General features: G+C 35.9%; 1 protein-coding gene across 10 annotated transcripts in view; it reads right to left on the reverse strand.

Annotated features, from left to right (window-relative positions):
* Positions 1–9,216: 9,216 nt before the first annotated feature.
* Positions 9,217–25,831, reverse strand: part of LOC138304865 (membrane-associated guanylate kinase, WW and PDZ domain-containing protein 1-like) — a 75,195-nt gene continuing 58,580 nt past the window's right edge. For 6 of the 10 annotated variants that reach the window (XM_069245205.1, XM_069245202.1, XM_069245203.1 and 3 more), the window contains 15 exons: positions 25,135–25,779; positions 23,885–23,919; positions 23,021–23,108; positions 21,262–21,312; positions 19,715–20,793; positions 19,184–19,379; positions 18,932–19,063; positions 16,989–17,042; positions 15,519–15,686; positions 13,812–13,846; positions 13,507–13,571; positions 12,783–12,849; positions 12,291–12,446; positions 10,459–10,597; positions 9,217–10,275 (listed from right to left, as the gene is read on the reverse strand). In XM_069245205.1, coding sequence (XP_069101306.1) covers positions 10,109–10,275; positions 10,459–10,597; positions 12,291–12,446; positions 12,783–12,849; positions 13,507–13,571; positions 13,812–13,846; positions 15,519–15,686; positions 16,989–17,042; positions 18,932–19,063; positions 19,184–19,379; positions 19,715–20,793; positions 21,262–21,312; positions 23,021–23,108; positions 23,885–23,919; positions 25,135–25,779 — 3,077 coding nt within the window. In that variant the 3' untranslated portion in view covers positions 9,217–10,108. The remainder of the gene's footprint in view (positions 10,276–10,458; positions 10,598–12,290; positions 12,447–12,782; positions 12,850–13,506; positions 13,572–13,811; positions 13,847–15,518; positions 15,687–16,988; positions 17,043–18,931; positions 19,064–19,183; positions 19,380–19,714; positions 20,794–21,261; positions 21,313–23,020; positions 23,109–23,884; positions 23,920–25,134; positions 25,780–25,831) is intronic. The other 4 variants (XM_069245210.1, XM_069245206.1, XM_069245201.1 and 1 more) reach the window with 3 other exon arrangements.

Consider the following 25,831-nt stretch of genomic DNA (forward strand, 5'->3'; position numbering starts at 1 on the left):
TATTGATCTCGTTTTACATTCCAATTTTAAAAATTAGAAGACATTTCGGAAAGGTAGTGGGCCTTAAAAAGGATATCAAGCAGAATAAAACAAAAACTTTGGATTATGTATGCATCATTTGGGAATATGAGAGAGCTTTTCAAGTCATGTTTTTAGCCATCCCATTTTTCCTTCCCCCCCCCCCCCCCCCCCCACACTTATTTCCACAAAATTTGGAAATATTTGATGTTTAGGCAGTTGAAGTTACTTCTCGCCCAACTATACGGCCGTAAAACTCAAACAAACAAACACTTATACCAATCAACCTGCATCAATATGATTCATGGATGAACAGACTATTATAGGGTCCCCCTGGGTAGTAACAACTTTCCTCAACTACTGAAGAGATTTGAACGAAACTTGGTGGCAATGATCCTTACAGGTATACAGTGTAGAGATGTACATAAACTGTATCAGGACAAGATTGGTGGCAATGATCCTTACAGGTATACAGTGTAGAGATGTACATAAACTGTATCAGGACAAGATTGGTGGCAATGATCCTTACAGGTATACAGTGTAGAGATGTACATAAAACTGTATCAGGACAAGATTGGTGGCAATGATCCTTACAGGTATACAGTGTAGAGATGTACATAAACTGTATCAGGACAAGATTGGTGGCAAATGATCCTTACAGGTATACAGTGTAGAGATGTACATAAACTGTATCAGGACAAGATTGGTGGCAATGATCCTTACAGGTATACAGTGTAGAGATGTACATGTATCAGGACAAGATGGTGGCAATGATCCTTGTATACAGTGTAGAGATGTACATAAACTGTATCAGGACAAGATTGGTGGCAATGATCCTTACAGGTATACAGTGTAGAGATGTACATATTCATGGACAAGATTACAGGGTGTGGACAATGATCTTACAGTAAGGTATACAGTGTAGAGATGTACATAAACTGTATCAGGACAAGATTGGTGGCAATGATCCTTACAGGTATACAGTGTAGAGATGTACATAAACTGTATCAGGACAAGATTGGTGGCAATGATCCTTACAGGTATACAGTGTAGAGATGTACATAAAACTGTATCAGGACAAGATTGGTGGCAATGATCCTTACAGGTATACAGTGTAGAGATGTACATAAACTGTATCAGGACAAGATTGGTGGCAATGATCCTTACAGGTATACAGTGTAGAGATGTACATAAACTGTATCAGGACAAGATTGGTGGCAATGATCCTTACAGGTATACAGTGTAGAGATGTACATAAACTGTATCAGGACAAGATTGGTGGCAATGATCCTTACAGGTATACAGTGTAGAGATGTACATAAACTGTATCAGGACAAGATTGGTGGCAATGATCCTTACAGGTATACAGTGTAGAGATGTACATAAACTGTATCAGGACAAGATTGGTGGCAATGATCCTTACAGGTATACAGTGTAGAGATGTACATAAACTGTATCAGGACAAGATTGGTGGCAATGATCCTTACAGGTATACAGTGTAGAGATGTACATAAACTGTATCAGGACAAGATTGGTGGCAATGATCCTTACAGGTATACAGTGTAGAGATGTACATAAACTGTATCAGGACAAGATTGGTGGCAATGATCCTTACAGGTATACAGTGTAGAGATGTACATAAACTGTATCAGGACAAGATAGGTGGCAATGATCCTTACAGGTATACAGTGTAGAGATGTACATAAACTGTATCAGGACAAGATTGGTGGCAATGATCCTTACAGGTATACAGTGTAGAGATGTACATAAACTGTATCAGGACAAGATTGGTGGCAATGATCCTTACAGGTATACAGTGTAGAGATGTACATAAACTGTATCAGGACAAGATTGGTGGCAATGATCCTTACAGGTATACAGTGTAGAGATGTACATAAACTGTATCAGGACAAGATTGGTGGCAATGATCCTTACAGGTATACAGTGTAGAGATGTACATATCAGGACAAGATTGGTGGCAATGATCCTTACAGGTATACAGTGTAGAGATGTACATAAACTGTATCAGGACAAGATTGGTGGCAATGATCCTTACAGGTATACAGTGTAGAGATGTACATAAACTGTATCAGGACAAGATTGGTGGCAATGATCCTTACAGGTATACAGTGTAGAGATGTACATAAACTGTATCAGGACAAGATTGGTGGCAATGATCCTTACAGGTATACAGTGTAGAGATGTACATAAACTGTATCAGGACAAGATTGGTGGCAATGATCCTTACAGGTATACAGTGTAGAGATGTACATAAACTGTATCAGGACAAGATGGTGGCAATGATCCTTACAGGTATACAGTGTAGAGATGTACATAAACTGTATCAGGACAAGATTGGTGGCAATGATCCTTACAGGTATACAGTGTAGAGTGTACATAAACTGTATCAGGGTGGCAATGATCTTACAGGTATACAGTGTAGAGATGTACATAACTGTTCAGGACAAGATTGGTGGCAATGATCCTTACAGGTATACAGTGTAGAGATGTACATAAACTGTATCAGGACAAGATTGGTGGCAATGATCCTTACAGGTATACAGTGTAGAGATGTACATAAACTGTATCAGGACAAGATTGGTGGCAATGATCCTTACAGGTATACAGTGTAGAGATGTACATAAACTGTATCAGGACAAGATTGGTGGCAATGATCCTTACAGGTATACAGTGTAGAGATGTACATAAACTGTATCAGGACAAGATTGGTGGCAATGATCCTTACAGGTATACAGTGTAGAGATGTACATAAACTGTATCAGGACAAGATTGGTGGCAATGATCCTTACAGGTATACAGTGTAGAGATGTACATAAACTGTATCAGGACAAGATTGGTGGCAATGATCCTTACAGGTATACAGTGTAGAGATGTACATAAACTGTATCAGGACAAGATTGGTGGCAATGATCCTTACAGGTATACAGTGTAGAGATGTACATAAACTGTATCAGGACAAGATTGGTGGCAATGATCCTTACAGGTATACAGTGTAGAGATGTACATAAACTGTATCAGGACAAGATTGGTGGCAATGATCCTTACAGGTATACAGTGTAGAGATGTACATAAACTGTATCAGGACAAGATTGGTGGCAATGATCCTTACAGGTATACAGTGTAGAGATGTACATAAACTGTATCAGGACAAGATTGGTGGCAATGATCCTTACAGGTATACAGTGTAGAGATGTACATAAACTGTATCAGGACAAGATTGGTGGCAATGATCCTTACAGGTATACAGTGTAGAGATGTACATAAACTGTATCAGGACAAGATTGGTGGCAATGATCCTTACAGGTATACAGTGTAGAGATGTACATATCAGGACAAGATTGGTGGCAATGATCCTTACAGGTATACAGTGTAGAGATGTACATAAACTGTATCAGGACAAGATTGGTGGCAATGATCCTTACAGGTATACAGTGTAGAGATGTACATAAACTGTATCAGGACAAGATTGGTGGCAATGATCCTTACAGGTATACAGTGTAGAGATGTACATAAACTGTATCAGGACAAGATTGGTGGCAATGATCCTTACAGGTATACAGTGTAGAGATGTACATAAACTGTATCAGGACAAGATTGGTGGCAATGATCCTTACAGGTATACAGTGTAGAGATGTACATAAACTGTATCAGGACAAGATTGGTGGCAATGATCCTTACAGGTATACAGTGTAGAGATGTACATAAACTGTATCAGGACAAGATTGGTGGCAATGATCCTTACAGGTATACAGTGTAGAGATGTACATAAACTGTATCAGGACAAGATTGGTGGCAATGATCCTTACAGGTATACAGTGTAGAGATGTACATAAACTGTATCAGGACAAGATTGGTGGCAATGATCCTTACAGGTATACAGTGTAGAGATGTACATAAACTGTATCAGGACAAGATTGGTGGCAATGATCCTTACAGGTATACAGTGTAGAGATGTACATAAACTGTATCAGGACAAGATTGGTGGCAATGATCCTTACAGGTATACAGTGTAGAGATGTACATAAACTGTATCAGGACAAGATTGGTGGCAATGATCCTTACAGGTATACAGTGTAGAGATGTACATAAACTGTATCAGGACAAGATTGGTGGCAATGATCCTTACAGGTATACAGTGTAGAGATGTACATAAACTGTATCAGGACAAGATTGGTGGCAATGATCCTTACAGGTATACAGTGTAGAGATGTACATAAATAACATGTACGAAAAATTGGTTGCATCAAAATTGATCTTGGGCAGTTGGGCGGAAATTTCAAAAACATGTATCCCACAAATATATCGTCAACAAAACAAGAGAAAATCAGAAAACCCTGTTCAATGTAAACATGGGCGAAATTCTTTTATTATAGGTTTTCTGTAACTTTATTATAGGTTTTCTGTACATATACAAAAATGTTCCAAGTCAACATGATGATAGTTATGTACAGTCTTAAACAATGGGCGATTTCTAGGACTAACATGTGAATTTCTCAAAATAACATCACTTTGTAAAATATCTATGAATTTATTAAATGCACAACACTGTATGTGTTATTTTGCGTATACTCTTGACTACAACAGTGAGACACTCTCTGGCTGGAAACAGTACTACTAGTAAATGCCAGATTCTCATGTCAGCTGTGTAATGTTTATCAAAAAAAGCAAAATCTAAGCGGCATTTGAAATATTGCAACATTATCTTTTATATTTTTCTGTTAATAATTTGTTTCAATTACATGTATTGATAATTATATAAGTTAAATGGTAATTTTCCAATTTTCTTTAGATTAATAACTAGATAAAATATTGAATCTCTATGAATACTTTTGAATATTTTTCTTCCTGATTAAAACATTTAATTGCTGAAAATAATAAAAATTTAAAATACATATCCAATTTCTTACAACAATGTGCCATATATGATTTTTAAAGTACTAAATAAAAATTAATCTTGATTTGAATTTCTTTAATAAATTACTTAAGTGCATTCAATACATGCATAAATAAACTAGGTATATATTTAAATATGATGGGGAAATGTAGTCTTAAATAAGTATGACAACAGATGATAAGGATATTGATGTTGAAAATGAGCATCTTCATATGATATATGATAGCTACATATATGATGTGATACAAAAATTGATACAATATGGGGAAAAAACTTCCACTGCAAAGTTTTTCTGATACCGTGATGGCTGATAAAACTGATATTTACACAAGTTATATACAGGGTGTATAAAAATAGAGTTAAGATGGAGGGGTGATTATGAGTGCTATACATTTATACAGTGATGAGAAGTAAATGTACATGTCATAATGTACTAAGCATAAAATTACACTTAATCAATGAACATCTTAACATTTGCACAGCACTTGTTCTCCAGCAAAAATAATTACTTAACAGAATACATTCACACTTGCATCTACTCCAGTATCCACAGCAGCATTACTGCTGTTTAATCTATGAAAAACATGTTCTATAAACTTGTGTAGTTTCTCATAAGATAATATCCCTATATACTGCATTACCAAAGGTCTAGTTTACATAAAACTTGATTAATAAAGTTCATTCATAAATACTAAAATTATTTTTGTTTCATTTAATAGCAGATTTTTGCTCTTTTCTGTTGTTACATTTAACAGAATATTGAATAACGAGCCTCCAAATCCCTAAAACATCTGATCACAAACATCCTTAGTAAATATCAACAACACAACTGAATCATACAAGCTATGATTAAACAGTACAAATAGCTCATGTAGAGGTGGACAGATCAGATTCGTGGACGCAATGATTCCATGTCACTATATAAATCAACGACTATCAGACGCCAGTACTTTTTGAAAACACATACTTTGTAGATATGCACTATACCAAATATTGGTACACAAGCTAAAGAAATAATGTCACCAAATGTTTTGGTAGAAAGCTTAACAATTTTCATACTATGGTACTAATGTCAATGGGAGGTCATCAGAATACCAAAAATATGTACACAAGTGATACACATTTTTTTCAAAATTGGGGCAAAGTATATTCATAAAATTAATGAGTATTTTATAACATAAGAAAAGTTTTCATGAAACATTACTTTGAACAAACCATTCCAAAATATTTAAATATACAAGTCAGTACACTTAATTATGGAAGGTATTTCCTTGCCTTAGTACGACCCATGGTAAGTAACCAGTGGTTTTGGTTTGGTCCATATCTCTAACTATGTTACTTTCTCTATGTCTACAAAACTATAGCAGATATATACACGTCGGTACTAATTACCTCGTACTGACCGCTAACTCTACTGCAATGGTGAACCGTGGCAAGAATATAATTATATCACAAGACCAGTGAGCGTATCACTGATATCACAATCGGCCAGATAGCCTAGATCTCACCGCGTACTTACTAAACATGGTATACATTACTCACAGCGAAACAACTAACTACCAAAAAATTGATTGACCAAAAAATGTGAGTCATTTGTTTTACAATGTAAAGATAATTTCAAAATACTGTTTGATCACAGACAATACATGCTCACTACAAAGTACAGCTGTACAAACCTACAATGGGTTTCATCCGTACGCCTTGTCAAATGTTTAAATCAGCTTTATATACAGATGTACTATGTCACACAGTGTTTGTGCTGTAATGGATTTATCTGTTTGGGAAATTTTTTAACAAAAAAAAAACAACCTTATCAAATCAAACTTAGTGAATTCAAAAATTCAAATTGAGTATACTTGAATCTTGGATCTTCCATTTATACAAGTAAACAAGGTGTAACTGTATACCTAAGGTCGTCACTCCCCCCTTTTTATTGTAACCAGGAATATACAATCCCACATCAAACATCATTGGATATATTACTAAAATCCAGTGTGCTGTTGTACACCTATGATTGGACATTGATTCTAAGACCTATGTTGCACACCAGGTTTAGTATACAAATTAATATTTAAACACTTTTTCATGGAATAAACGTCAGACAAAACATGCGGATGAAACACACATTGTAAAATTTAACTTAAAAAGAAAGTAAATACTGGCTCTGCATAATCAACCAAAAAATCACGAATACATATATTGTAGGATTAATCACAATTGCATTACAACCCACGATAAAAATATCAAATGTTGAGTGAAAGACGTTTAGTTTTTCAATCCTTTGTTCCTAGCCAGGAAGGATATGTTCCATCTGATTCGCTGTGTATAACCAATCTGGAGCTAGTGTTTACCTAGCTTAAATATACTACTGGAAAGTTCTTGATACAGGTGTATCATATCTACAAATTTAACCCTAAAAGTTTAAACTATTGATATCAAATGGACTAGAATGACTGTTGGAGTTTACTTTTTGTATCATCACAACTGCTGTACATACTCACACATGAGGATCTTACATTAGAGTGGGCGTGTGTTACCAGTGATATGTAACCTACTAATATGTATAATGTTATCAACCAACATGAATGCAGCTTACCGAATCTTATTAGTGTGACTTAACACTATTTTGTATAGAGCGATGTATAACAACATCACGTATCGATTAAAGATGCTCCACCGTTGACAGAGCATAGATGACACTCATCATTTGAACAGTAATTGGTGTTTAATTGTGTATATATATGTCTAATTAACACAAAAAAATAATATTAAATAATTCATTTTGTTTTTGGTGCATGTGCAATCAGTACTTCATTCCATATAGGACATAGTGCCATGGAATTTTTTCGGGATGCAATTAATTATTTTTAATATTTTTATCTTGACGTAAAATTAGAAGCTCAAACTTTTCAATGGTGGTTATGGTGTAAAGTAAGTAACTTTTGTAACTAAAGAAAAATACTAAATCGTCTGCTGCTGTTTTTGATAGAGTAAAAATACCATTTGTCAGCAGTGGAGCATCTTTAAGCAAAATATAATCCATATAATTTTGGTGGTTAATCTTCCTTCAAAAAAATGATCTTAATCTTTGTATCTCCAGTAACATTAATAATATTAAGAAGTTATATTCTTTCACCTGCTTTAGACAACATTTTGATAATCATAAAGTTTCCATGCACAAAGAAGTTGGCTGATCAGTATACTATAGGACACAAGTCGTGTACAGGATAGTTACATTTTATCTGGATTTAGATACATGTATCTGGCAGTCTGCTTAAACAAGTCAATTAGTTTTCTGATATGTATGGACCTACAGTAGTACCACAAATGCATAGAGAACCCCATTTCTATCACATAGAGATGTACAGTACAGTAGTGGTATTTAAATCTCACAGCTATAGATTTCACAGAATGCTTTACTTCATGTATAACTATTAACTTGAAATAACTCCAATTGAATGTAATTTTTGCATAAATATCATCTAACAGTTTAAAACTCACATTAAGATGGACTATTTACGACATACAGATTACTTGAATTTCAATTTTATCTTTCTCTTGATTTCATCAAGAGGTTCATGTATTAGATTTGTCAAAACCTAAATGTGAATTTATCTTAAAAGAATTCAGAAATACTTGTCACCATCCATGTTCACGTTCATATCTAAAGACATCATTGAAAAGATTTTTACCTTAGAAATGTTTGTACTAGGTACTTAAAATTGCATAGCAAACCTACGCCTGCAGCCAATCAATCTGGACTACATAGCAGACAAATTCTTTGAGTGTATCCATTCTGGTGCTTAAATTAGACAATACAAATCACTTTCAATTTCAATCTACAACCATAACAAAATAGACAGAATATATATCATAGTAATATATTCTACTGATGTGATATGTTTAAATAGCAGAATATTGCAAATATACCTTTCACTAACATATACATTTGATTTTAACAACCCTTTTCTTACAAAATATTGATTTCACTACTAAAGATATACATTCCATTTTAACAACCCTTTTTCTTACAATATAATGATTTCACTAACCTATATATTAGATTTTAACATACCTTTTTCTTACAATATAATGATTTCACTAACCTACGAGTAAGATAAACTTATGTTTCATTGTTAAACTAAGCTGCCAGTTAATATTCAATAAATAGAGCTGTAAATGAAGCTGTTTCAATACTTTAACAGTCTCTCTCAATATTTTTTTATGAAAAATATTCCTTCATCCAAAAACTTGTTGATACAAAGGACCAACAACAACTTAGATATAGCTGTGACCGTTTATTTACATTGTGATCCTTTCTGTCTATGTATGTTGTAACTGTCTTACAGTGAATCTGAAAACAATTGGTATAACAGAGATGTCTTTGTTTCAGAAATAGAAAACTCCCTACAAATTCAGGGATTTCAAAATACCAAAATGGTCAATCTATATCAATCCTTGAATAATTGACTTTGACTACATGCTTTTAAAAAAATAACTAATTCAAAGACTTTAAGCTACACTATTAATGTTTAGAATTTACAAAAACATCTCTGGACTGTGACATGATTTTAACAGATACCTAAAATGTATTCTCTCCGCACTTGAATACACTGTGAATTTTTCAATATGTCTACAGTTATCTTGGTAATGTATGGCATGTTCTAAATAAACTAGTACAGTAATATATTTCATAGATAATACTCCTGATTGTGTCTACCCTTAGAGCAGGCAGTTTCACTCAAGTCTATGGCTTACTGACGGCATTCCTGATTTCTTTGTGACTTTCTAATTACTCTTCAACTTTTCATTTACAGACATAACTTAAAAGTTATTTTCAGAGAATTCTTGTGAGGTTCCTTACTAATAGCTCACATAAACCAACGTACAATATAGAATTCCTCCCTAACATGTAAACTTGCGTCCCATGGTCCATGGTGACAGAAGATACCGGGCCTTCTGACTTATAGCACAATCTGGGCTGTTTGTGCCGTAGACCGATGGTTTTCCTCGTTTAAACTCAATCTAGGTACTCAATCCTAGTATTAAGTGACCATGCTTCTATGCTCACAAGGAAAAAGGCTCTTGTATGGCAGCCTTTGGAGAACCATTTCCTCCTTTGGAGAAGCCATTTCCTCTAAGAACTTGACAAAGTTATATAGTGCCTCTGTGCCCTCAGTAATTCTGGTACTGCTTTCCACCTTGGTAATTGTTATAAAACATCTGTTCATCTCGTAGATCCAGATTCCTCCTGCCTAGGTACGGTGAACTCTGACCTATCGGACCATTGGCCATTGGGACCCCCTGGTTTGTGTAACGACCACCCATCTGATTACTGGGCTCTGGAAAGGAAAACAGAACTACTTAAAAATCAGTAAAATACTTCACACAAAGCATCTGTTACATAAATCTATATCAACATATACAGAAACTCCCTCCCCAATACAGACGTTAAAAGGTCAAGGGTCATTAAATACGGAAATCACACCAGGTCCTGATAACAGCTTTAGACTAAAGAAACCTACCAAAGCTGGGAGGCAGTTTGCCGGTCCTCTTCACAAATAACCGTACGGTAGGACCACCATTTTGTATGATGTCTATGGCTTCAGAATGGTTCATACTTTCTGTCCTACAGTTGTTGATCTCAAGAATCTGATCCCCAACCTGTAAAATAAAGAAAAAACTGAAATTAGTAACCAAATCTGATCACCAACAAATAAAATAGTGTATTCTGTATATGCATATTACAAAGTCATCTACCTTTGAAGGTAGGCATTAATTGTTACGTCCTGTTCTTATGGGTACAAGTGTTAAGTCATATTTTTCAGAGAAAACAACATCATATTTGCCCATAAGTCAATGACGTCACAACTGATATCTACCCAAAAGGGAATACCTCTATAATCTGGAATGGACTGGAATATTTACAACAAGAGGCCCAGAGGGCCTGTATCGCTCACCTGGTTTGTAATGCCTAGTAAGGTTCATTGTTTCTTTTCTGAAGGAATTTGAATATTTACCTCTAATTCCCCTATTGGGCCCCACTCTTTCTGCTCAAGGGGGTCAGAGCCAAAAATTATAGGAATTCTGTTAACCCCAAGGATGTTTCTGGGCCAAATTTGGTTAAAATCCAAGCAGAACTCTAAGACTAGTAGCGATTTATAGGATTTACCTAAATTTCCCTATTGGGCCCCGCCCCTCCTGCCCCCAGGGGGTCAGAGCCAAAATTTATACAAGTTCTATTCCCCTTCCCCCAAGGATGTTTCTGGCCAAATTTGGTTACAATCCATGCAGAACTCTAGGACAAGTAGCGATTTATAGGATTTACCTCAAATTCCCCTATTGGGCCCCCCTCCTGCCCAAGGGGGGGGCAGAGCCAAAATTTATACAAGTCCTGTTCCCCTTCTCCCAAGAACGTTTGTGACCAAATTTGGTTAAAATCCATGCAGAACTCTAGGACAAGTAGCGATTTATAGGATTTACCTTTATTTCCCCTATTGGGCCCCACCCCTCCTGTCCCCAGGGGGTCAGAGCAATAATTTATACAAGTTCTGTTCCCCTTCCCCCTAGGATGTTTCTGGCCAAATTTGGTTATAATCCATGCAGAACTCTAGAACAAGTAGCGATTTATAGGATTTACCTAAATTTCCCCTATTGGGCCCCGCCCCTCCTGTCCCCAGGGGGTCAGAGCCAAAATTTATACAAGTTCTATTCCCCTTCCCCCAAGGATGTTTCTGGCCAAATTTGGTTACAATCCATGCAGAACTCTAGGACAAGTAGCGATTTATAGGATTTACCTCAATTTCCCCTATTGGGCCCCGCCCCTCCTGTCCCCGGGGGGTCAGAGCCAAAATTTATACAAGTTCTGTTCCCCTTCCCCCAAGGATGTTTCTGGCCAAATTTGGTTAAAATCCATGCAGAACTCTATGACTAGTAGCGATTTAAAGGAAATGTTGACGGACAGACGGACGACGGACGGACGGACGGACGGACGACGGACGGACGGACGACGGACGCCGCATCATGACATAAGCTCACCGGCCCTTCGGGCCAGGTGAGCTAATAATATCTATGGCATGAAATTCAAGATATCAACAATATCTAATTTCTCACAATCTCATTATAAAAGTCTTTAATGTCACTTCAATTCAAAATCTTAATCCTTTTAAATTATTGTTTTCTTTTTCTTATTTGGGTCGATGTACAAGTTAGTCCAATAAATGTATTGGGACTACTGGGCTAATGCAGACCAAAGACTTTTTTATTCTATATCAATTTTGATTTAACAAGCACAATTTATTCAAACCTGTTACATCATCCATTACAAAACTAAGAAATTCCCCCAAACAATGATTACCCTTAATCTTCCATCCAAGTCTGCTGAACCACCTTCTGCTATCCGTAATACAAACAGAGGCATACTGTTGAATTCCCGTCCACCTCGGATTGAGAACCCAAATCCTCGTGACCCCCGAGGGAGCTCTACTGTATACAGCTCCTCATCATCTGGACTCTGTGAGGTCATTGTAAATGTTTAAATTATGTGTGGGCAGGTATATAGCTCAGATTGTACTCTATTCTCAAACAATATATCAATTTAATCGAGCAACTACCAAGGACTTTGCACATAAGTTTGCATATATTTCAAGGAAAGACTGAAGTTTACATAGATTTCAAATTAAGTTGTCTTTTACAAACTTTACAATATACACATTGATATACTAATCTTATAAAAGTTAAATTTAACCAAATCACAGTCAGATATGTTTCCACTAGTTGTGTTTTAAAGATGAAATGCTATGAATTTCTTAGCTGAAAACTGTTGTCATGGTTATACCAGTCAACATACATGAGGGTTGTTAGGAAAGCTACGCTGTCTTGCCATTTCCTTCAACCTCTCAGCTGGGGGAGCATTTCTGTAAAATATCAAATAATCGTATCAGTCCCTAGGAGGTCAAATTTTAATAAACAAATAATTTACAGGTGTGATAATCATATAAATATGTTTGAGATTTATTCTTAATCCACACAATTTACAGGCGTAAGGTATCGTGATCAGTGCCTAGGAGATATATTTTTAATTAAAACAATCTACAGGTATGATAATTTGTATCAGGACCTGGGAGATATATTCTTATTTAATATAAATAAGAGGTACTGTAAGCAAACATAGTTTAGCAGTAACATTATTTTAGCACCTTTCACAGTAAAATTGCTCTGCTATAATAGGATTGTTCGAACTGAATGCTTGTATAGTAATACACATTTATAACAAATCTCCAGGGACCATTGAAATCACTTCGTTATAAGCATAGTTCATTATACACTTATTCCAGATATCTTTTAAGAGCATTGATTGGGAATGAAAACGAATTCATTGAAAGCGATTGTCGCGTTCTAAAAGTTACATATTTGTTTTACTGTATAGTCATTATGACAGTAGCGCAAATTCGTCATTGCACTAACATGTTCAACATTGCTTTTGTGCTAAATTTTGATTTCTTCAAAATAATTATGTTTACTGAATGTTATTCTTTGGTATTTTTACCAACAATAGAAAAAAAAGAATTTACCTTCGTAATTCATTCTCACCAACAGCAGGAAAAGCCATTGCGTTTACCATAGAACCTTGTGAACTCTGGAAGATAAGTCAGAGAATCCAAACAAATGTATAGTGGACAAATGGAGGCCTTTATAACATGGAAAATTCTACAATATACTCAATACTGGGAGAACCATGAACAAACACATGAACATTTTGAATGCCAAGTAAATGAAGACCACCAAATAATACTAACATCTACATCATAATCAATGTTAAGATAAAGGTATCTGTAAGGAAAGGAAAGAGACGACAAAAATGTAGAGCCATACTTACTCTTTGTGACGTGGATGCTGTGCTGGAGTTATCATCTGAAACACATAACCCAGCAATAATTCATTTACTAATTTTGAACCAGTTTAAGTTCACACTTCTTGCTATCTAAGAATATATAAACGACTCTCCTTAAATTCATAACTATCCTAAAGGCTTATGATATATACACAACAAAATTTACCAGATTGAATCTAATCAGTACAAAGGACCTAATCAAAACTAATCGCTTATTTTTTTATGTGTAGTAAAATAATTACTCAATATGAATTGCCTGATATATAAAACTGACCTACATCTTGTATTTGGGTGAAATACAATTTATGACCTTAACCCTTACCTATACATTGTGATCTTAACCCTTACCTACACATTGTGACCTTAACCTTTACCTATACATTGTGACTTTAACCCTTACCTATACATTGTGACCTTAACCCTTACCTATACATTGTGACCTTAACCTTTACTATACATTGTGACCTTAACATTTACCTATACATTGTGACCTTAACCCTTACCTATACATTGTGACCTTAACCTTTACTATACATTGTGACCTTAACATTTACCTATACATTGTGACCTTAACCCTTACCTATACATTGTGACCTTAACCTTTACCTATACATTGTGACCTTAACATTTACCTATACATTGTACCTTACCTTACCTATACATTGTGACCTTAACCTTTACCTATACATTGTGACCTTAACCCTTACCTATACATTGTGACCTTAACCCTTACCTATACATTGTGACCTTAACCTTTACTATACATTGTGACCTTAACATTTACCTATACATTGTGACCTTAACCCTTACCTACACATTGTGACCTTAACCTTTACTATACATTGTGACCTTAACATTTACCTATACATTGTGACCTTAACCCTTACCTATACATTGTGACCTTAACCCTTACCTATACATTGTGACCTTAACCCTTACCTATACATTGTGACCTTAACCCTTACCTATACATTGTGACCTTAACCTTTACTATACATTGTGACCTTAACCTTTACTATACATTGTGACCTTAACCTTTACCTATACATTGTGACCTTAACCTTTACCTATACATTGTGACCTTAACCTTTACCTATATACATTGTGACCTTAACCTTTACCTTAACCTTTACCTATACATTGTGACCTTCACATTTACCTATACATTGTGACCTTAACCTTTACCTATACATTGTGACCTTAACCTTTACCTATACATTGTGACCTTAACCTTTACCTATACATTGTGACCTTAACCTTTACCTATACATTGTGACCTTAACCTTTACCTATACATTGTGACCTTCACATTTACCTATACATTGTGACCTTAACCTTTACCTATACATTGTGACCTTAACCTTTACCTATACATTGTGACCTTAACATTTACCTATACATTGTGACCTTAACCTTTACCTATACCTTACCTGTGTTACCTATACATTGTGACCTTAACCTTTACCTATACATTGTGACCTTCACATTTACCTATACATTGTGACCTTAACCTTTACCTATACATTGTGACCTTAACCTTTACCTATACATTGTGACCTTAACCTTTACCTATACATTGTGACCTTAACCTTTACCTATACATTGTGACCTTAACCTTTACCTATGCATTGTGACCTTAACCTTTACCTATACTTTGTGACCTTAACCTTTACCTATACATTGTGACCTTACCTTGTGGTGACCCCACGGTGAGTGTGACAGCTAGTCCAGCCTCTTTGATGATATTGACTATGTCTTCATGATGCATGTGTGAGATATCCACATTGTTGACCGCCAGAATACGATCTCCGACGTGAAGCTGACCACACCGCTCTGCTGGACTGTTCTCTAATATACGACCTACAAAGATATTATAATATAAATGTACCAAGTTCCTAATCACATCAGCCAAATTAGATTGATGATGATTTGGGTGTTTAGATGATATAGTAAACAAAAAAACTAGAGTGGATAATATTGCATGACATTTTCTTAAAGTACTACCTGGTATATTGATTCAAAGATGTATTCTTGGTGGAAAAAAGAATACTGTGATGTACCTTAATTAAAATTTATAGTATATTCCAGTAGTTATATATAAATGTACTACATATTGTTTATTAGTGAGAGTATATAAAACATTCCATACAAATATCAGTCACACAGAACTTATTAGTGAGAGTATATAAAACATTCCATACAAATATCAGTCACACAGAACTATACATTCATACACTACAACAGGGGAGATAACTCTTTGTGATAATACATTCTACACTGTTTTAACAATATATTTGTGGAGGTACAAAATCATGCTTTTCTTCAGTTTATTATTGAATATCAAACCAGCAGTTACAAAACATTTTCATTATAGTAATATCCATAATTTACATTTCCAATTTATAATTGTTGGGAGAAAAAAACTGGAAGTGGGGTAAAAAGTGAATTATATATCAGGTCATTGACATGAAGCATGAAGCCAAGGAGATGTTGTGATAATGTTAGGGGTATGTGTATCGGGGTCGGGTAGGCTTGTGCTGGGCACCACACACACAATCAATACAGTCTGATGCTCAGTACTTCTAGGTTTTACAATTCAGTTGTCTGCCTTCACTCAATATCAGCCTCTACATCAAACACTTTGTGACTATATGGTAACATGCAAAGTATATCACAGTATGATATTATTATGATATTATATATATATATATATATATATTGATTTGGGGTGTACAATCATAGTCATCAGTGCAAAAGATTTGGCTTAATGACCTTTTCTTTGTCAAATGATATAATAGATGTATCAGATATAGAGCAACTGTAGTCTCAAGTTCCTCAGCAGTGTGTGATTTGTATGCAAGGGATATGATTGATGTTTTATCGCTCTATTTTACTTCTCACTCAATACAAACATTGACATGGCATCCAGATCAAACATGCAATCTTTCTACTGTAACAATCATCACCAGATATATAACCTCACTCGCCTACAACCGATACATCATCACTCACCAGTGTGGTACAACATTCAATATCTACAGCAAGCATGTCACATTCCATAACCTGACCAATCAGGGAAGGTGTAACACATTCCATAAACTGACCAATCAAGGAGGGTATAACAAATCATGTATGGGGATGCAGACAGAAGCAATATCTCACCAATCCATGGGTATTGATTTTTTCTATCTAACCAGTCCTTAACTACCCCTGTCTCTGAAAGAGTTAACCAATCAACAGTCAGTTTACATCAACACACAGTCTTTAACTACCCCTGTCTCTGAAAGAGTTAACCAATCAAAATTCAGTTTACATCAACATACCTCTGTGTCTGAAATTATTAACCAATCTTAAGCCAGTTTTTATCATTTTACTTTCCAATGTACTAAACAACCTAGAGTCACCTAACATGACAAAGTAAACCTTTAAAGCTCAAATGTAATAAGATTATTTATTTATGGAAGTTTGGGATACTAATAGTCATAACAGAGATGTTTTTGTTGGTAACTACTATCAGCCCTGGAATACATTGAATATTCTCATTCTACCACATATTGTATGTGTTTTGTTAGGCATTCGACTCAATGTTAAGAAATAATACTAGTTAGCCTTACTTACAATTAAGTTAATATTACTTGCTTACAAATGTAAGAGAAATATGGGGGAAATGTAATTGTTAGATGAGAAAGATTAGTTAGTTGTAATAACCCACCAAAAAGTAAGCTTAGTAGGATGTTGCCAAGGAAACCGACAACACAAACCATGAATGTCTAATACTGATTATCCTTTTCAATCTGCTTCTTTTTATTAAGCTGTTTAGATTATTTTACAACCTTGATCATGCCATACTCTAGACCTAGAAATTGTCCTAGTTTTGACCTTCCTCAAGGATAGCAGTAGATAAAGTAAAGGATGTAATATTTCACAATCAAAAGAAACAAAACATCCACCAAACAGTGTATACTATACAGAAAAGCCATCAACATCTTAATGAGTAGATCATAGGTAGTAACCCAGGAAATGAAATATGTATGAAAGATATCTATATTGTAATGAGTTAAAGCAAATAAAAAAAAAAGAAAATTTATTTAGTGCATAAATCGTGCAACAAAATCCAAAATACAAAACAACAAACAAGTACAGGGTTCGTCACAGAATTCCCTAAATGTCAATCCTATATTATATTAGATTAGATTTCACACCCCAATTATGATCAAATCCATTATTCTCAAAATTAAAAGGTTTGGTTCAGTTTAAGAAAATTGTTGAGATTTCTTTTCTTCAGAGACGTACTTACATTTTAGTACTACTAATAACTCTCTTGTGTGGTGCTTATGACTGATTTTCATTCATTCTTACCTTATTTCCAGCCCCTTCACCATAAACTAGCCCCTTTATACTGTGACGATCCCCACCCCCTTCCATCTATACTTTGATGATCCCCATCCCCTCCCCTCTATACTGTGACGATCCCCACCCCCTCCCCTCTATACTGTGACCATCCCCAACCCCTCCCCTCTATACTGTGACGATCCCAACCCCCTCCCCTCTATACTGTGACGATCCTCACCCCCTCCCCTCTATACTGTGACGATCCCTCCCCTTCCCCTCTATACTGTGACGATCCCCACCCCTCCCCTCTATACTGTGACAATCCCCACCCCCTCCCCTCTATACTGTGACAATCCCCACCCCTCTATACTGTGACGATCCCCACCCCCTTCCATCTATACTGTGATGATCCCCATCCCCTCCCCTCTCTATACTGTGACGATCCCCACCCCTCCCCTCTATACTGTGACCATCCCCAACCCCTCCCCTCTATACTGTGACAATCCCAACCCCCTCCCCTCTATACTGTGACAATCCTCACCCCCTCCCCTCTATACTGTGACGATCCCCACCCCCTCCCCTCTATACTGTGACGATCCCCACCCCCTCCCCTCTATACTGTGACAATCCCCACCCCCTCCCCTCTATACTGTGACAATCCCCACCCCCCCCCCTCTATACTGTGACGATCCCCACCCCCTCCCCTCTATACTGTGATGAACCCTGATACCTGTGACAACCAACACTATACCAAGCCTGTGAGTGACACGTACCGATGAACTCACCTATGGTCGACCCTGATTTGGTTACAGATGAAATGATAACAAAACCAAACCCTTCTGTCGGTCGCCGAGTAACTGTCACCTCATACGGGTAAGTATCTGCTGCGTTTCCATGGTGATCACCTGTGATTTTTGAGAGAGGAAATAAAGTTATAGTATTTTTACCTGAAATAAGTGTAAATATATATAACATCAGGTAATGTATTGATGATAATGATCCATGAACACATTAGTTAGACTTACCACTGTGTGGGTTCATTGGTCTCCGTATACTCAATGATACTCGTCCCCCACTCCCCGCCCGACTCATCAGCTGAACAACCTGGTGATGTGAACAGTTCACCACACAGAAATTATCCACATGAGTGATTTCGTCACCGGTGCGTAACCTTCCATCCACATCAGCAGCGCCCCCTGGTACGATATGTCCAACCGACACCTACGTAGGAAGTGATAACTATGTAACTGTAATACGTTAAATGACAGGTATATATACTCATCATGGTGTATTGTTGATAGGTACATACATTCATCATGGTGGATTGTTGATTTATAAACACTGGTACAATTACCACATATCCAAAGACTAATAGGGGAAATCAAAACTTCATGTTCTCTCAGAATATGCATACGTTTCAAAAGTTAAAACTCTCTAACAAATTACAGATCAAAAGTAAAGTTTTGTGGAATTATATATACAAAATCTGCTGCAAAAACTAGGCATAGATTAATGCTAATATGAAGACCCAATATATGATTTCTGATACTACATACCTGAGAGCCCTCTTCTGTTCCACCGATGATTCTAAAACCGAATCCCGTTTCCTGGCGCTGTAATGTTACTGTAGATACCAAGTATCCACCGTCATCACTAGGAAACCTTGGTGGTATCCGTGGTGATTGATTGAGAGATGCTTGGCTATTAAAGGAGGAACTAGAATGAAGGAATTTTCTTGGCACTCTCATAAGGTTACTAGGTGATGGCTCTACTTCCTCAAACGAGGTACTCTGTCGCGGCGGGCGACCAGCACCCATTCCACCAGAGAAGTTGTTCATACCATTCCCAAATGGCCGATTGTCAAAATTGTCATGTAGACCTTCACCCCTACGCTGCACTGGCGGAGATCCAGGATAATCCATGGAATTATGATGCCCCCACTGGGGCCTCTGGTACCCAGAGTAACCCGAATGTCGGGACGTCCCATTCATCCCCATTGAATTATGATTGCGTGAACCATGCATTAAGAAGTCTAAATTACCACCATAGGTCATTCCTGGGAGGGGCGTTTTACTCCTCATATCCTGAGCTGTTGGAGTCTTGGGTCTGTTGGCGTCCCCTCTGTAGTCCGAGCCCTGTCTACTATTGAACATTTCAGGACCAGGGGTCCGACTACGCAGCATACCGGGTTTAGCATGATCTCCACGGTCAAACCTATTGTCATTACGGTCCCTATCCTGGTGGTTATAATTACTATTGTGCATAGTGTGATTTGGTCTTGAGCCTTCCTGACGACTGTGGGGTCGTTGATGGTCGTACCTTGGCCCAGGTGGGGGTCGCGAGTCATAGCTCCCAGAATTACTATAAAACTCTGATGACGACCGAGACTGATTCAGTTCTACACCCTGACTTCCGAAATCTCGCGAATTATCATCATTGGCTTGAACACGATTTTGCATTTCTGATAAGGGATGGCGATTATCCATACTAGATTTATTTCGATTATCAATGTTAGGTCCCATGGTCCTAGTGGGTGTTTTTGGTCGGTTGTCGTTCATTGATGGAGTCTTTGGTCTGCCATCATAATGTGTTGGGGTTTTTGGACGTGACGACGAATCCACTTCATCCCTGTTTTCTGTAACATAGACATAAAAGTAGGATTCATTACTGATGTCAATGTGTCGAACATTCAAACAGGTGGTGCTTGTTTTATCCATCACAACAATGAATCAAATCAGTGCAGTAGTACACATTGTCACTACAGTCGTTTGTGCTGCCTTTCAAGCTTGCACCTGACCAAGATACAACATCAAGTTGAACATTACTGCATCAACACATAAAAACTGGCTAAAGCAATAGATTACTAGCATCATCACCATGTTCTCTGCACAACGAGAATTGATTTTAGCTTTTATCCTTGTTGATAAGAATTGTGGTCTACAGGAGGGGTATACCCTTTATTATATGAAATGATAGGCTTACAGGTGTGATGTCAAGGTATTGTCACCGTAGGAAAGATGTACTAAGGCCAAGATTCCTGCCAGCGGTTTTACAGATTATCATTAAGTTATCATATTTATGATACATGTATATGAAACCTTACCTTTTTCTACATGAAAATCATCGCTGCTAGATAAACCTCTATGTTGTTTACCTGTAGATAATATAAAAATAGAAATCATGCTATTGCTTGACAAATTGTTTTGAAGATTTTGCTTCATTTTCTTTTTGTTCCTACTTCTATGACCTCTATCAATCTAGCATCTTACAAACTGGGAGCTGTGAAAGTTATATAACGTTCTTATGCCTATGACCTCTATCAATCTAGCATCTTACAAACTGGGAGCTGTGATAGCTATATAAGGTTCTTACGCCTATGACCTCTATCAATCTAGCATCTTACAAACTGGGAGCTGTGATAGCTATATAAGGTTCTTACGCCTATGACTTCTATCAATCTAGCATCTTACAAGCTGGAGCTGTGATAGCTATATAAGGTTCTTACGCCTATGACCTCTATCAATCTAGCATCTTACAAACTGGGAGCTCAGATAGCTATATAAGTTCTTACGCCTATGACTTCTATCAATCTAGCATCTTACAAGCTGGGAGCTGTGATAGCTATATAAGGTTCTTACGCCTATGACCTCTATCAATCTAGCATCTTACAAGCTGGGAGCTGTGATAGCTATATAAGATGATAGATACATGTCATACAAAACCTTTCATATTGATTTTCTGTACCAACAGAACAATTTACCTGCATTCACCTTCACAATGGTATACACTCATCAGCTTTAAACCTAACATCCGTTAAGAACATTCCGCTGTGTACATGTTTATCAACAGGGATTAGATAATTAGCTGGGATCCTACAATCTGTGAGAACAGCTACCAATCATTATCTCATCGCCACAAATAAGTCTCATTATAATTATCATGGATATGGGTCTTTAAAAACAGCATCTTTTTTATGTGTGTATTACCGGAGTATAAACATACACAACAGAAAACTAATAAACAACAACATCATCTTTTTTACAGAGTAAACAACAACAGAAACAATGGTCACTATAAATACAACAAGGTTATAGTTACCTAACATATAGACAATCATTATATATAATCATATAAGGTTATAGTTACCTAACATATTGACAATCATCATATATTATCATATAAGGTTATAGTTACCTAACAGATTGACAATCATCATATATTATCATATAAGGTTATAGTTACCTAACAGATTGACAATCATCATTATATATATATCATATAAGGTTATAGTTACCTAACATATTGACAATCATTATATATTATCATATAAGGTTATAGTTACCTAACAGATTGACAATCATTATATATTATCATATAAGGTTATAGTTACCTAACAGATTGACAATCATTATATATTATCATATAAGGTTATAGTTACCTAACAGATTGACAATCATTATATATTATCATATAAGGTTATAGTTACCTAACAGATTGACAATCATTATATATTATCATATAAGGTTATAGTTACCTAACAGATTGACAATCATTATATATTATCATATAAGGTTATAGTTACCTAACAGATTGACTATCATTATATAAATTACATATAATGTTATAGTTACCTAACAGATTGACCAATATATATCATATAAGGTTATAGTTACATCAGTTGACAATCATTATATATTATCATATAAGGTTATAGTTACCTAACAGATTGACAATCATTATATATTATCATATAAGGTTATAGTTACCTAACAGATTGACAATCATTATATATTATCATATAAGGTTATAGTTACCTAACAGATTGACAATCATTATATATTATCATATAAGGTTATAGTTACCTAACATATTGGAGTCACCTCCGTTCTCAAAGAAATAAGCCCCTGGTTGAGAGTTGTTCAGTGCTGAACCATCATCTGGCGAATGTGCCTGTAAATTATATAAACATTGCTGTACAACTTGATAATCATATGTGAATGTTAAATTGCTATGTTATTTTTATATAGCTTAATCTTGTAGTTCTATATTAACTATAATCATGCAAATAACGTGAGAATTTCTTTTCTTCTGTTTTATGCAGAAGATTTATAATTATGCAGATATTGCGACTCCATCAAGAAATTAGCATAAAAGCTATCTCCTAAAACCTTGACCCTTAATAATTGCCAGTTAAATACCAAGAATTACATATGAGTAAAATGCCAATTGTCATCAAAACAATTTTCATCTACTGTTATTATCTAATTCCAGGTCAAGGACCAACTTCAATCTGTACTGGCTGTACATGAGGGACATCTGTCATTTCACGCTTAACAAGTAATATTCTGATATGAACATTCTTCATTGATATCTTCATTCTTAATTTGGTATCATTTGATTTTTGTTGTTGGGCCATTTTATTAGTCAGTGTAATCATAGTAAGTAACAGTTTATATATGTTTAGAAATCTGGAATACTAAAAGAAAATATGTCAACCTACAGTCAACACCTGTAAATTCATGGAGATGTGGGGGTTAACAAACACTTTTAATTTACTTCTCCAAAACTATGGCAACTGTTTGATAATAGTATCAGTGATAAAACAGGAAATCACCTGTTCACAGAGAATTTATACTCCCCTCCCATACGAAACATTGTCACTTCTATTAACATTATTATCTATTAATACATAATTTCTATCCAGTTGTATTTGTTGGTATACTTACTGGTTTGATAGGTTTTTTACTTTTCAATGGCAGACCTGAAAGAAAAAAATTATTCAACAAATGATGAAAACAAATAACCACTTAAACTGAGTATGGAAATGATATGGAAACATTTATTGTAGCTATAACGACGATGATAAAACACTTAACACCTGCCTGGACACGATGTCTATAATCAATTAACAGTAGGGCTGGGAAGGGCTAAAACAATATGATTTATAGTGAAAATACACTAAAGCAATACAAGATACGTATTGACGATACAGTGGACCTGAATCAATACACGATACGTATTGACGATACAGTGGACCTCATTACACAATACATATTGACGATACAGTGGACCTCTTTTTCAACCTCAAAGGACAACTTTGATGAAACATTTTATGACCTGGCAAAAATCTACCAAACATCTTTGTTTCAGTTTTCTCAATTAACATTATCACCGGTGATAAGCTCTGTCCATTTGTATTCTTAATTATGAAAAGGCATTTCTAATGCATATATATAGTAAAGGACTGAAAACCTAATAGGATAGGCAGAGTTATGTTGGTAATTCTAATGATAGATAAAATGTCCTTACAACAATTTACTATACTGTAAAACAAATTTCTTCTGTGAGCGATTTATTTTTGTGAATTTCACAATGGATGTTTAAAGTTTATATCCGATAACTAACATATACAGCTCTTCAATTAATATGAATTTCCATTTAATTTTTGAATTTGCGAATGTTAATCATCGCAAACTTGTGAAATGGAATTCACAATTTAGTAGCCGCAGAAAAAAGTTGGCTTACAGTATAACATTTTATGAAAAACAGTTTGTTGTGACATCAATATCATTAGATTATTCAATCAGATGGAAACTGTTTATCAAGCTTGACCTCAAATGTCACAAAATATATCAATGAGCTTACTGACAAGTTATTGTAGTGTCTTACAAGTTACAAGGCAAATGAGGAAACTCACAATCTCACAAGCTTAAGCTTGTACAACTACAATTATAACAACTATGCTTAGTGTGCCTGAAGATGTGTGTGAAGACAGAAAAGCCAAAGTCTACATTTGTCTATCATTGCTGTGGTTCAATTGACAATCAATAGCTAATATCAATGTAAATCTAGATTGGTGATTCATATAAGATTCAGTCCATTTCTAATGAATCAATCGATATGGAAATTCTCATTATCAAATCATACACACATTAACTTTTCTAAAAACAAGATAAAACCTAGTAAAACCACTTACCTCCCCTTTGGACGATGATTTTTGTTTCTTGTCCCTGTGGACAGTCCTTAAGAACCCCCACAATTTCACTGTGAGACATGTCCTTCACATTTATACCATTAATTTCCTGTAGAATATCCCCTTCCTGTAATGTTTTACACCGCGGCTTGTCCAGAATCTGTTTCACTTTCTGTCCAAAATGACTATCAGCTATCGTAAAACCAAACCCCATCTCCCCTCTCACAATATTCATTGATAGAATAACTGGTTTAGAATTAAACAACGTCAGCACATCAGGCGTAATATCACTATTAACGTTACCACTATTCCCATGGGATAAACCGTCTGAGGAATTATTGTTTGTCGACCGTGTGAGGTCGGGCAGCGATTTTAAACTTTTGGCTGAGGTATTTAAATAATCAAAGTCGTTAGCTGAGGAATAAGAAGGTGGTGCCGCGCTGGTGGGCGTGTCACCTCCCGGTAAAGTTACGGCCACCGTCACAATGATCTCCGTGTTAGGATCCTCGGGGTCGAAAGGTAACCCATAGCCGCGACAGACTTCTAGGTCGACTTTCTGATGCGGAGGAATGGTTTGGAATTGATTAACAATGTCTTGATGAGTATAGCCTAACACATTATTACCATCCACAAATACAAGAACATCACCTGTAACGAGAGATTTGTCATCAATATCACAATAAACCTGATTATACTTATA

This window comes from Argopecten irradians, chromosome 12 (genome assembly GCF_041381155.1).
Source record: "Argopecten irradians isolate NY chromosome 12, Ai_NY, whole genome shotgun sequence".
Taxonomy (NCBI): Eukaryota; Metazoa; Mollusca; class Bivalvia; order Pectinida; family Pectinidae; genus Argopecten; species Argopecten irradians.